General features: G+C 41.5%; 1 protein-coding gene across 1 annotated transcript; it reads left to right on the plus strand.

Annotated features, from left to right (window-relative positions):
- The first annotated feature begins 2,337 nt into the window (after positions 1-2,337).
- On the plus strand, positions 2,338-6,667 carry six2a (SIX homeobox 2a). Its single transcript, XM_029253938.1, has 2 exons — positions 2,338-3,256; positions 5,241-6,667. Exons 1-2 carry the CDS (start codon positions 2,697-2,699, stop codon positions 5,569-5,571), a joined length of 891 nt encoding a protein of 296 aa, XP_029109771.1. The 5' UTR covers positions 2,338-2,696; the 3' UTR covers positions 5,572-6,667.
- Positions 6,668-13,753: the final 7,086 nt, after the last annotated feature.

Below are 13,753 nucleotides of genomic sequence, written 5' to 3' on the forward strand. Positions count from 1 at the left end.
ATTGTAAACACCCGTTTTTCTCTCCTCGTTATATCAAAACATGGAAACGGATTAGGGTCCCCTTACAGGATTATATGTTTTATTGATGAAAGAGGACCCAGGCATTGAAACTCTGTCTGATAGGCTGTGATTGAATAGATTGAATAGCTTTATTGCGCTCATTAAGCGCGCACTCATACATATGTGTCTAAATGCACTATTACTTATATACCGTATTATAAGAAGACAGAAAACTCTGTTTCATGATGTTCCAGGCCCTTCAGGTACTCTTGAGTTGAGCCCGCTGTGCCAGAATGATTGAGATCATTTTATTATTACTCATCAATAAACAGAAATTTTAAATAGCTGGACTGAATTTAACCATTAACTGGCACTTAATCTAGAAAATACTGTATCGCATTTGCACAAATGTTCTTTGTACCATTTACCGTGTGTCATAAATAAAGCGGAATAAGACTGTATGTTACTTTTGATTTTATATGTAGAAATGTTTCTACTGTCAAACTGGTCAATTTGTGGAGGCACAAGAACAAACCAAATAGTAAAAATATTTCTGTTCATATTCCTGCATTCTGTCAGAGATATTCTGGGTGATTATGCTTTTGAATGTCTTTTATCATTAAAATGTAGGTAACTGATTTACTGTGATTATGATATTCTAACATACAGTATATAATGGCTATAAGAGGGAGAAATATTTGCGCTAGCTGCTCTTTACATATTTGTGAAGTGCTAAAATATGTAAGATACTAAACTACGGTGTCTGTAAACACAATATACCTTTCAGGACCGCTGATAATATGCAATGAGGACCAAACACCAATGGAGGAGCTGCTCTAAAGTAGAAGCACACAACTACATCCCTTTCTAATGCATGATTACTACAATGTAACACGACTGCCTCGAGAGGCTAATAATACCACACAAAATAGCGCTTTCGTGAGATTTCTTCTGATTTTATTCTTACTTTAAACCACCGGTGTTAGAGGTGTGCAGAATTGTTTTGCTGCTCAATATTTGCAGTAATGCTATTTATTAACTGTTGTAATGAAAAGCTTTCGGAAAGAACGGTGCCAAAGGAATCAGTCGAGAAATACTTTGCCAGCACCAGTATTCTATTCAACACAATAGTGTACATTTGCAGACACCGACCCCACTGAATGATTAAAAATAACTCCTAAGAGATATTCCGCAGCCTCTAATCTGTTCATCGTTTGTGAACAGGTTTGTCTTACCAGGTGCTGGTTCGATTGCGGGTTCTTCAGAGAGGTGACAGTACCGGTGAAGCAGCCCCTCTCCTATAGTCCTGCTCGGGGCTCAGCGGCCGCACTTCACCGCGCCGTTTTCCTTTCACTGTGGGCATCACAGTATCAATTTCTTAATTTAAAATGCACTTGTGCGGGACTCTTGAGTTCCCTTTTCTAACCTCTTTCCTTGGGCTTGCTTGAGACTTCTGCCTTCAGTTTAACTGTGTATTTTTCTGTGCATAAGTCATATGCTTTAAATAATGTATTGGGGGGGGGGGGGGGGGGGGGGGGAGCGGTAACGCTTCCATTCAAGGCGCATTAATTCATTGATAAGAACGCGTTCTGTGTTCAGTTCAATTCGGGCTCCTCTAAGCAGCAAAGCCTTGCCTGCATTTTTTTAATCAATATAATAAGCACCCATAGCAACTATTCTTGTTATTTGTCACATTAGTTAAAGCTAATCTTAAGTTAATATCAACGTAACAGAAACAGACACGGTATGAATCTAAATAAAAATAATTACCAACGTTTTTGGCTGATGATGTACGGGAGAACTTCTGTCATCCTCGGTTAATTGAAATATTTTCGTTTTTTGATCAATGCAATCTATATATTTGGGTTTTGAGCACTCAGTATTATCTCAGTGAATGTGCCACGACACGGACGGAGTGTGGATCGCTAACTGATATTTTTGGACGCTGACACCGGAGAGTGCCGAGAGCGCGCGGCGCGCTCTCGGGAGCGCACGCGGATGGGAGCACACGCGCGCGAGCTCTGGCGCCATCCTCCCCTGAATAGAAAGATCGGTGCGATGCAGCTCCGCGCTGTTTGGCTGCTGCAAGTGTCTGTCAAAGAACAGCGAAAAAAAATGTAATATAGAAGGAAAAAATGTAAGCAATATTTCAATGGGTGGGCGGGTCGGGGTTGGGGGGTACAATCTGTGAGCGGGGCCGGGGAGCCACCTCAAAGCAGATCGGGTTACCTTGAATGACAGCGTAACCATGGCAAATAATTTGACTAAAACTATTGTCTTATCCCCCCATCCCCGGGTCAGATAACCGACCAATCACAGTCCACATAATCGCTCTTCTCGCCAGCTTAGAATAATATTATTAAAACACGCGAACGACTCCGGGTTTTAAGAGTACGTTATGTGGAAACTCCATAGAAAAGGTGGAGATCGACTCTGGAAGGAGTAAAAACTTTGTTTCTTTGACGTTTTATGGGATTGCCGTGCGCGATACGTGATTTCTGAGCCGGACTAAAACTGTTTTTTTTTTCCCCTTTTTTTCACACCAAGGCTGGATTTTATCGTTCTAATTTTGAGACACTTTTGTGCTGCTGCTGCTGCGCAGGACCTACAGGATTCGGGCTTTTGATGTCTTAGTCTAAGAGCAGAGATAGTGGAGAGTATCATCACTTGTTCCGATTTAACTAGCGATCATCATCATGTCCATGCTTCCGACGTTTGGTTTCACGCAGGAGCAAGTTGCGTGTGTGTGCGAGGTGCTCCAGCAAGGAGGGAACATCGAGCGCCTGGGCCGCTTCCTCTGGTCGCTGCCCGCCTGCGAACACCTCCACAAGAACGAGAGTGTGCTCAAAGCCAAGGCCGTGGTGGCCTTCCACCGGGGCAACTTCAGAGAACTGTACAAAATCCTGGAGAGCCACCAGTTCTCCCCGCACAACCACCCGAAGCTGCAGCAGCTGTGGCTCAAGGCGCACTACATCGAGGCGGAGAAGCTGCGGGGTCGCCCCCTCGGGGCCGTGGGCAAGTACCGCGTCCGCAGAAAGTTCCCCCTGCCGCGCTCCATCTGGGACGGAGAGGAGACGAGCTACTGCTTCAAGGAGAAGAGCCGGAGCGTCCTGAGGGAGTGGTACACCCACAATCCGTACCCGTCCCCGCGGGAGAAGAGGGAGCTGGCCGAGGCCACGGGACTGACCACCACCCAGGTCAGCAACTGGTTCAAAAACAGGCGGCAGAGGGACCGGGCGGCCGAAGCCAAAGAAAGGTACGAGTTTCCCGAACGGCCGTGAAGCGCGTCTTTTTCTTGCGCTGGAAACACGGCGGCGGCGGCGGCGGCGGCGGCAAAAACGCGACACGCATCACCATCGTGATCCTCCAGGAACCCGGAATAAGAGACGCGAGAGAAAAGGCAGCAACGCATAAACAATGAACGAACGGCGTCGACTTTTGTCGCGTAAACGGCGGGCTGCGCTCGAAGTGTCAGCTTTAACGGAGCCGATATGGCAGGAAAGCGGCGAAAGGAAACGAACATCTATGCGGCGTTGCGTTCGTGAACTTAGTCTGCGGTGTTTGTGGGGTACATTTACACACATGATCATGGGTTCGGCTTTTTCTCGCGGAGCGGGCGGTAAAATGCTTCTTCTTGCCTTTCGTTTCGCTCACTCACACACACACATGTAGGTATAAAAGTTCGGAATCAAAGTGACGTTTTAAACAGGACAACTGCGCCCGACTATAATAACCCTCTCACGCGCCTTTCCGACGGACAGACAGGGGCCGTCGCGAGGAAATCACTCGAGGGATCGTTTAGTAAAAGTTGCGAGTTGTATTTTGGTAGCTGCGCGGTGCTGGTCAGTCAGGTGGTCGCCCTGGTGCTGCTAGAAGGTGTCCCCTTTCACCAGGCAGACACTAATTCCGGCTGAAAGGACAGCGGTAAATCACTGCTTTTCTACTTTAAGGCTCTGAGTCACACAAGTTTATACTCAGGGAAATACACGCACCCATTTTATAATTGATCTCGGCCACGTTTGGGGAGTTTGTCTTTTTTAACAAGCACACGCGGAGTGTCATTCTCACTTTAGGCCATAAAAGTTTGCCAAAGAGAGCGAGAGACATTTCTATAAAAGCACATTTGGCGCTCGTGTGGCCCACGTCCCACGTTGTATGTTATTTTTCACTTATCATAATTAAATGAGCGCGTAATGCGATAAAGTGTTTTGGTTCTTGCTTGACCTCTTCACTTCTAGCTTTATTTTCAAATCGCTGTGAAGGAACTGCATTTTCGTTTTTGATAGTTATATAATATATTTAATGCAGTTCGGTAGTTTTAACATGCGAGACCGTTTTGGTAGGACACTTCTACTCGCCTCGATTTAAGATTTACGACCTAAATAAACACTTTCTTTTCCCTGTGGAATTAGTTTTGACTGCGGGTACATTTTTATTTTTACACGTTACAGTAAAAACACGCACGCTGAAATTAAGCGGGCCTTATTTACTTGCAGAACACAAATTATTACTCACAGATCATTTTCTTCCAAAGAAGTGTTTTTCTTGTCTTGTACGCGCGTGTTGGGAATTAAGTAGGCCTCACAATTCACAGTGTGTCAATAGGCTTTTGCTGTCTCGTATATTGTAGAGAACTTGCCAAACATAAAAATAACACCGAAATGCATCATGTCGCTAAGATTAACATATGTGTTATATATGATATAAACTGTCGCGTATAATTTTACAAACTCTATGTTTTCCTTCTGTTTCTGAAGTATAGGGTTAGGGTTGTGTGTGTTGAAAAGAAATTATAAATCCTGGTGTAGGAGTGAAATACAATGTATGTTTCAATTAATCTCCTCCTAGCTCCCGAATAAGTTGTAAAAAGTTGTGGCATCGTGTACACAAAAATATGCACAGCACATATCATACATGCGCGCGTAATAATATCTATTTGCGAAGCACGTGTTGCGGTAAATAGATAAACCCCGTGTTTTATCCGTGGACACAGAGTTGGTGGGAATTAAATGTCCCGCAACCTTTCAGTAAAACTCGGCTTATTTGAGCCTGGTGCAGATGTAACGGGAAAGCAGGTCACCCGAACCCTTGGCTTGTACATGATGATGCACGCACCCATTTCGGCAGGAATTGTAAGTTTTGCTTCACCGGCACGTGAGCGAGGAGGAGGGTTGCTCTGGCTCGTGCTCGCGGTCAATCCCGTCACTTGTGATGAACCATCGTACCTGTGTGTTCCGTAGGGAGAACAGCGAGAACTCCAACACGAACAGCCACAACCCGCTGACTTCCTCCATCAATGGGAATAAAACGATCTTGGGGAGCTCGGACGACGACAAAACGCCGTCGGGGACCCCGGACCACAGCTCGTCGAGCCCGGCTTTGTTGCTGACCTCGAGCTCGGGGCTGCCGCCGCTGCACGGCCTCGCGCCGCCGCCGCCGCCGGGCCCGAGCGCCATCCCGGTGCCCGTGTCGGTGCCCGTGCCCAGCGCGGACCCCGTGCACCACCACCACTCCTTACACGACACCATACTGAACCCTATGTCGTCCAACCTGGTCGATCTGGGCTCTTAAGCACAGTGACTTATTCTGATTTTTTTTTTTTTTTTAATTTTATTTTTTATTTTTAAAGACATTTAATGAGAAACTTCAGACACTTTGAAGTGATGTAAAAAAGCGAAGTCAAGGAGAGAATCTAGAGGACATGATGTGTGCGACACACGGGGAGAGAGAGGTGAGATGGCGAGAAGCCGGCATGGTAGGAGGTGAAAAGATATTTTCTTAGAATGTAACAACGGGTTGTGTCGCGCGAAAGATAAAACGTCTTAATTCTTATTATCATCGTAATTATTATTTTAGAGGACAGACTTACAACAGATCCGTGTACACCGAATCCTGTGTATACCCCCCAAAATCCTCTTCATCTGTTTGCAGAAAGGCCGCATTCATTTTTATTTCTAACGGGGTGTCATAATGGAGATGGAGATGTTGTTATAATAGCAGCAGTCTGAAACAAAAAAAGATTATAATGTCTTCTTTTCATTTGTATTTTATTTTGGAGAGCGACTGCATGTAAACTTGCGAATAATAAAATATGAAAAAAAAAATCGATACCAACATAGTTTCATATACCCTTTACAATAAAATTAAACATTGAATCTATAAAAAGGGAGCGTGTTTCATTTATCTTGTACGACTTCGGCGCAGTTCTGCTCTGTCATCATAAAGTTTTTCTCGAAAAGGACTTTAGTCGTTCTGTTTGTAAAGCGCTCGATTGCTCTGAAGTTGTATGAAATCACGTTCGCTCTGCTGCAGAGACAAAAATTATATCTCATTCTCACTGAACTGTGCGCAGAACTATGCATTCGTATCCAAAAAGAGCCATGTATAATCAGAACAGCATGAGGAGCTAGCAGGTAGTGTGGTGTTTAGGGCTGTTTCGTTGCAGCTGAAAGGTCTATGGTTCGAATCCCAAACCGATGTAGAAGCCTTGATCGAGGAACTTACCCAAAATAGATACAGTAACAAAATTCAGCCGTGTAAAATGGATAAATCATGGGAAAGCTGATTGTTTAAATCGCCATGGACAAAGGAGTCAACTAAATAAAGGTTAGTAGTAACAAACTTGCAAGAAAATGAATATGATCACACAAAAAAAAAAAAAAAAAAACTGGCAGGCTCAATGGAGGAAGTAGCTGAGCTCTTGGAACCGTTTGCTGCCTGGGTGCTCTACTCACTCCACCAATAGAGCTGCACCTTTTATAACCATTAATGAGTTCACTCTATCTAGCCTGTTTCTTCCCCCTTCCCTCCATTCCGAACCTAACCTCGCAGAAAAAAAAAAAAACAAACAAACATTTAAAAATAGTCAACTACCGATATTTTACTTTTTTTCTTAAAAATTTTTAGGCCGTTTTCACTATACCTTCACGTTTTACAGTGTTCTCAGGGTTAGTGGTAAAGTGTACTCTGCTAGTGTACTAAAAGTGAAAGTTTACTTGCACGATACTGTTCTTTTAACAGTTCTGTACAATTTAATTCAGCGCAAAGTCGTTTCGCAGTTAGACAAAACGTGGATCTTAAATGGATTTTGGCGTAAATGAAGTGTGAAAACTGGAGAGAATCGAACAGTTTCCGTATTTATAAAAATGTTTAACAAGTCGGTGTTTTCAAAACGAGGAACACCATGTGCTGCGTAAGTGTTTAATTACTTTTTCCCTACCATTTCAGTCACAGCAAAAACAGGATACATAATACGGCATGGTTTGGTCAGCCCAGGGTAGCCTGTTGCACATAATCTAGTTATCTGGTTTGTCCTCGGAGAACTGGCTTGAAAATTAAGATGCTTATACATTTTTGACTAGTTTATTTCTTTTCTGCTCATTTCTGTAATTCTACAAAAAAGTCCATCTTTCATGGCTACCAAGTGTCACACCGTGTGTGAAGAAAAAGCACAATCATATATTATATAGCACTGTCTGCCTTTCTGTCTCTCTGCCCTAGGGATCATGAGGGTAAAAGCAGTTCTAAAATACAGCGACAAATCGACCGAAACATTCGGTAATATTACGAAGGGGTGCTGCTATTTTCTCATTCTTGACCCAACAGAAAGAGAGGCTTTGTCTATTATGTAAGCGCTGTTAGTGAATGGTCCCTGTCAGGCCAGATCGGGTTGTTCACCGAGGCGCTACTCTGGAGTGGAGATAACCCGGGTTAAATTGTGCGTGTTCCCTCGGAAGTCATTAAAGATGTATGTTACCGTCTGGAGTCACCATTCAGAGGCTCGGGATTTGTTCTGGTGAAAGAATTACAATTAATAATTATTGCCCTACAGTCCTCGCGGTGCAGTTTTAATATAAGGCCCGCTGGCATTTAATCTCGTTTCCAAATAAATAAGTAACATTACAGAAAATCAAAGGGTAATTAATTTAATTCAATTGTCAGAGAGTTGATCTGCAATATGTGCGAAAGAACTTCCTTGTTGATCTTCTTTGTAATTATTTATTTTTTATTTTTTTTATTTGGAAGTTGGATGAGTCATTTAAAACGTTGCAAAATAGTTCCACGCTTTGTTTGATGACACCGCGAACTGTGCAAAATGCGCTGAACTTAATAAATAGCGCACTGGGAAAGGAGGGCATCAACTGGGAAGAAATTTGAAATAAAAAGAGCCAGGGTGCTTCTCGGGTCCCTGGTGGGCAGGCAGATTTCGGCTGTTTCTTCTAACGCGCAGCAAACCTACAAATAGCCTTAATGAAAAGGCCCAACACATAAATACTACTTTGGGAGCTATGAGGGCTGAGGTGATAAGGCTGTGAAATCTGAGATCGGATGAAAGCTTTCAGAGTTTGACTGACGGTGCTTTGTCTGTGTTCAGAGCACAAGTGGGGCTCCACACGCGCGCAGGGCCAAAAGCAGCGCCGTGGACGCGCCCCTGCGCCCCGTCCTTCCCTTAACCTGTTGCCGGCAAGGACCGTCCGCGCTCTATGCTTCCTTTCTTGCGAAGCTGCAATAACATTTTACTGCTAGCAGTCAGTGTATCGGGCGATATAAGCGCCACAAACAATGGTTTGGTAAAGAGAAATTCCTCTACTTGTTGCTCTTGTTGCCCTAGAAGCCGCGGTCATTTCCTTTGGAATTTTAAAAATGATCGGTGTCATCAATGGGATATTTTTCTGTGCGCTTATATTCAATGCCGTTTACTTTTATTAATAATAATAAGGCTGCCTTTTTGCATTTGTAAAAAAAAAAAAAAAAATGCACATCGAAAACAGTTCTCTGTCACATGGAGTGGCGGGACTGAGCAGGCGCTGCAACAGCGTGTGCCGTCGTGGAAACGCGTATTTCCAAGGTATCACGAGCACGGATTGCAGGCGGTGTACACGCGTGGGACGCGCGCGCACGACGCCGGCGGACCAAGTCCACGCGAAGCGCGTGCTGCGCGTCTGTACTTGAACCTTTGACCGTAAGACGCTCTCGCAGCCCGGCGCGTTATGCTAATTTACCTTTGGAAACCGTGTTTATTAGAAAAGGACGCAAAGTGAAACAATGGCAATGAATGGAAACAGACTAAACAAAGGCGGGTCTCGCGCTTCCCGCGCGCCCCCGATCGCCTCGGTCGTTCCCCACGCGTTCTCTCTCTCTCTCCTTCTCGCTTTTTCTCTCACTTCTTCGCTCCCATCGCCTCGCCTTATTTAGCTGAGCTGCTCAAGAGTCAAGAGTGCCACTTTGATTTTTTTTAATACTCCTATTAGTATTAACTTATATCTGACTTCCTTTAAATGGTATCAGCGCAGGTGAATTTGTTTTCTGGATCCATTAATAACAAAGAATTTTATCTCTAGGGGTCACCATAATATTACTGCATGCTGCCACTTCTCTTGGGTATTTTTTCCTTAACCCGATTTTTGTCTTTAGACCATGTTTTACACGTTTACACTTTTATATTTACAATGTTACCGAGTGGAATTAGGGGCTGTCACTGTGACCCTAATGGATGAGAAAACTACAGTATCAATGTAATGAAGGATAAAGGTGGCAGATACACTTTAATATCTGAATATGCATTAGTAAGTACTTTACGGAAAGTTTAAACTTTTAAAAAAGGCACAAAAACAGACTACATGGGTAAGAGCTCTACGAAAACTATTAGTTAAATGTGGAGCAATTTTTTGATGGAGGGAAAAATGACACCATAACTTTTGGCTGGAGGTAGAAGAGTAGAAATCACACAAACCTTCATCATTAGAATTATATCTCGGTGTAAAACAAGGGATGGCTTTCCTGAAACTCCTCTTCCTGATACTGTCCAAGCAGCTCTAAAAAGTCCCATCCAATATTTGTTATTAACACCATTGAGTACTAATGCTAATATTTCTGGTCCCAAAGTACCTAACAAGTTGTTGCCACCCCGTATAAATGTCCCATTTCCACGTCAATTTATAAGTTCATACAAATGACACAATGTTTTAAAACACAGTTTTAAAAAGGGAAGCGAAGCTTGAAGAAGCAGGAAACTGTTCCGACAGAAGTTACTGATAATCGCGTTGCTGAGTAATGGTTAATAGATTTTTTAAAAATTATTATTTCATTTAATTGACAACTTGGACTGGTATAACTTATGCAGAAAATTCTTTGCCTGGATTCTGGTTGCACTTTCTTATTTTTATTATTTTTACATTTGTAACCCAACCCACTGTAACATTCGGAGATCAATCAATGCAAGTCCCACTGATTTAGTGCATATTTTATTGGTCGGATAATAAAACGCAAAATAAGAGCTAATGATAAATCCGCTAAGAATAATGCATTTGCAAAGATAAGAGCTAATCTAATGATTAATTTTTATAGAAATTTTTATATACGCGTCGTCTAACAATCGGCGTAGCTAAATGTTTCATATCTGCTTTGGAATATTAGAACTATTTGAAACAAATATATGAAATGTGTTTATTATTACGCAATTAATAGTATTAATACTAATAAAATTATAGAATATCTGGCTCAGAACTTTAAAGTGTGTTTGATTTGCCACCTTTTGTTACCACGACACAGACTCAGTGTTTGCTGTAGTTTTTATAATAATTCTCATAATGTACCTTTAGAAAAAAGAGAGGCAGGTAATAAAGACACCAATGGATAATTGTTTGTTATTCGTAGCGCTCAATACGAGTGGCTACAAAATTACAGGTGTCACAAATTATTATTGTTGTTTTTATTGCGCTGCAAAAACACATCATGCCAGTTTTATAACATATATCTCCAACTAAATTCTCATGATTAGAACAGCAAAAGAGTCAACAGAGGAAGGATCATAAGCATTTTATATATTTATTTAATTTTTCTATTTTTTTGCCAAGCTACAGGTTAGAAAAAAAGCTCAAAAAGGGTGTTAATCGAGTAATGCATGTATGACTGAACTCTAACATTGTAAAATTGTGTAGGTTGGATTTGAATAAGACGAACAGGGCAGTAAATAATTATACCGAAGAGGAAAACAACACGGTCAGTGTGAACATACAGTATCTGAAGATATTTGTCAGCGCACCTAATATTCATAGGATTCCGGACACTTAATCGGCCTTAAATGATACCAAGTCGCTCCTTAATGGAAGTTTCACAATTTCAAGATGCCCCTGGTAATAAAACTGTAACACTTTAAAGGGCAAAACGGTTCGGGAAACAATTACAAGTTAGGATGTTTATTTTTAATCACAATGAACAGTTTTTACAGGTATTTAAGATACACCTGATCAGTGTATCATAGGATGTTAAAAACACAACTCAGGAATGATTTCAGTGGTCACGAAAAGGGCACTATTATTATTATTATTATTATTATTATTAATGATATACGTCCACATTCAGTCAACAGGATACATACTGGACACAGGTGACTTACACAGGTCACTGCAGGTCAGATGACCTCGAGTCAGGAGATTTCAATAAACTTATTAATTTAGTTTATTAATTACTTTGTTGAGTGGAATGACTGTTATTCTACGGCCCACCCAACTTATTCTCCATCACGTGTCGTCGGGCTGAGCTGTTCGGAACATTTCTGAGCATCACCGTGAAATCATTTGTTCGGTTACAGGACCGCTGTAAAAGGCACGCGGAGGAGTTCCTCGCACTGTACATTTGTGTTGACAGGGTAGTATTAATGTTTGGGTTTTTTCAGGAGAAAAAGAGTGTTTGCACATCTTTAGATAAAGTCATGGTAAAGGCGCCCGTATGTGAACTTAACTTGTAACCTCCACATGTGGCTCCTTGAAAGGAATGCAATTTTCAGATGGAGTCTCACATGGATTTAATGCTGGACATCATCATTTAACCTGAAGGGTTAAATGATGATGTCCAGCATTAAATCCATGTGATGGCGGTTGCTCCAGAACACAGCCACTGCAAGTGTTTAAAACATAGTAAACAGTTCTGAGTCACTTTTTCTCCACTGTTTCAGCACTTGCCGAAGTTTTTCTTTCGTCCTGCTTGTACCTCCACACCTTGAGAAACACTTCTACGTTTGGTCAAAATAAACATTGAGCTCTTGTGATAATGCAGGGAACTATAAGGTGCTAAAAGGCAAAGTAAAGGCCTCAGCTACGTATATGAGCAATAATGACAGGAGCAAAGACAGGTAAGGTTGTTTTTTTGGAATGACATCGGGTTACACGGGTCGGTTGTACGCACCATCACCATCACTTTAGACTCATTTTCTCCAGGACTTCAGGAAACATGTATGACACGGTTTCTTCAAAACACCCCTTGCGTTTTGCTGCAGCTGTAGGTCATAGTTCAGTTCTGCAGTTTAATGTAGCTCAGTTCAGTTCTGTAGGTCAATGTTCAATTATTTCTGCAGTTTGAATTATGAAGCTGAGCAAAGACTGGCCAGAAAACAATATCTTTTAAATGTTAAAAATTCAGTTCACACACTCTCGACACAAATCGGACTTTCTGAAGTGCGCTGTGATTTTTTTTGTAAATTCTGTTTGGGATAGACACCCCTGGTACATATCGCTGACCTACTGGCGAACCCTGGTTACGAAAATGGAGAGGTTTTACCTTTTACCTACTACTGAGGTTTTGGCCTGCAGTGTGATCACACATAAATTGAAGTTTTCAGTCACTGGAGGCAGAGGGAATTGATACCGCTTACAGAGTAAAAGTGTTTTATATTGGTTAAAGGGTTAAAGATGTTAAGGTGAAGGTTTGCAAGTATCTTATGTTATTTATCGTTCAGGGGGGTCACTGCATTTCATAAAATACTAAATATCGCAGATCTGGTAAAGTAGACCTGCAGTCACCAGTTACCGCTGCGGGAGGATGGAAAACGTAGCACCAGTTTCACACTGCCAGATTTAAAAAATCTCCCTCTGTATTTGTCCAGTGAAATGACACAGGCTCGGTGAAACACGTTAGGTCAGATCTAGGCTTGTAGGTCCTAATAAATGATTATTGTCTTTCACACAGGCTTTTGAAGCACTCGCACAGCTCAATGTACATACAAAGTCCAACGACAGAGCTGACTGACTCGCACGGAAATATTAATAAATATTGGAACCTGCATTATGTGGCTCCTTGAAATGAATGCAAAAATAAATATATAGATACAATAAGCAAGCAAGCATGCATCAATAAATGAATAAATAAATAAATAAATAAAATAAGCATTAAAAGTAATGCTGTGCCTTTGCTTTTTAAACTCAACTGTTTTAATGTTTCAGTCTTTACTTAACTGCAGGTATTTACTTTTTCAGATTCCGCATCTCAAAATGTACGGTGCATTTCTCACCGCGTTACTGTGAATACTAATATGTGTGTGTGGGTGTCTGTGTAAAAGTGTAGGTCAAACGTATTAATTAAAATCTCTGATTTGAGACAGGAATTATAACAAAAAGCTAAATCATGGGTTATCTTAAAGCATCTTTATATGAAGATTTTAAGAACTTTTTTGGGGGAGGGAGGATGATTCTCAGTTATTTCAAAACAGTGTAATTTTTTTATCTAAAATTTCAAAGAATTTAGTGTTACTTTTGATTTTTTTTTTGTTCTGCAGATCACATTTCTGTTATATACAGACAATGTATTTGTAAGTCTTGTGTTTTGATGAGATATTTTTAAATTATCAAGTGTTCTTTTGGTATTTGTAAAACTAATCTCAATTATTCGTCCGTTTTTTTTCAGTTCATATCTGTTGCACAACTGCAAATTATAAAAGAAATTATTTTTGCCTTTTTACCCTTAGAAATACAGTTCT

Source organism: Scleropages formosus, chromosome 8 (assembly GCF_900964775.1).
Source record: "Scleropages formosus chromosome 8, fSclFor1.1, whole genome shotgun sequence".
Taxonomy (NCBI): domain Eukaryota; kingdom Metazoa; phylum Chordata; class Actinopteri; order Osteoglossiformes; family Osteoglossidae; genus Scleropages; species Scleropages formosus.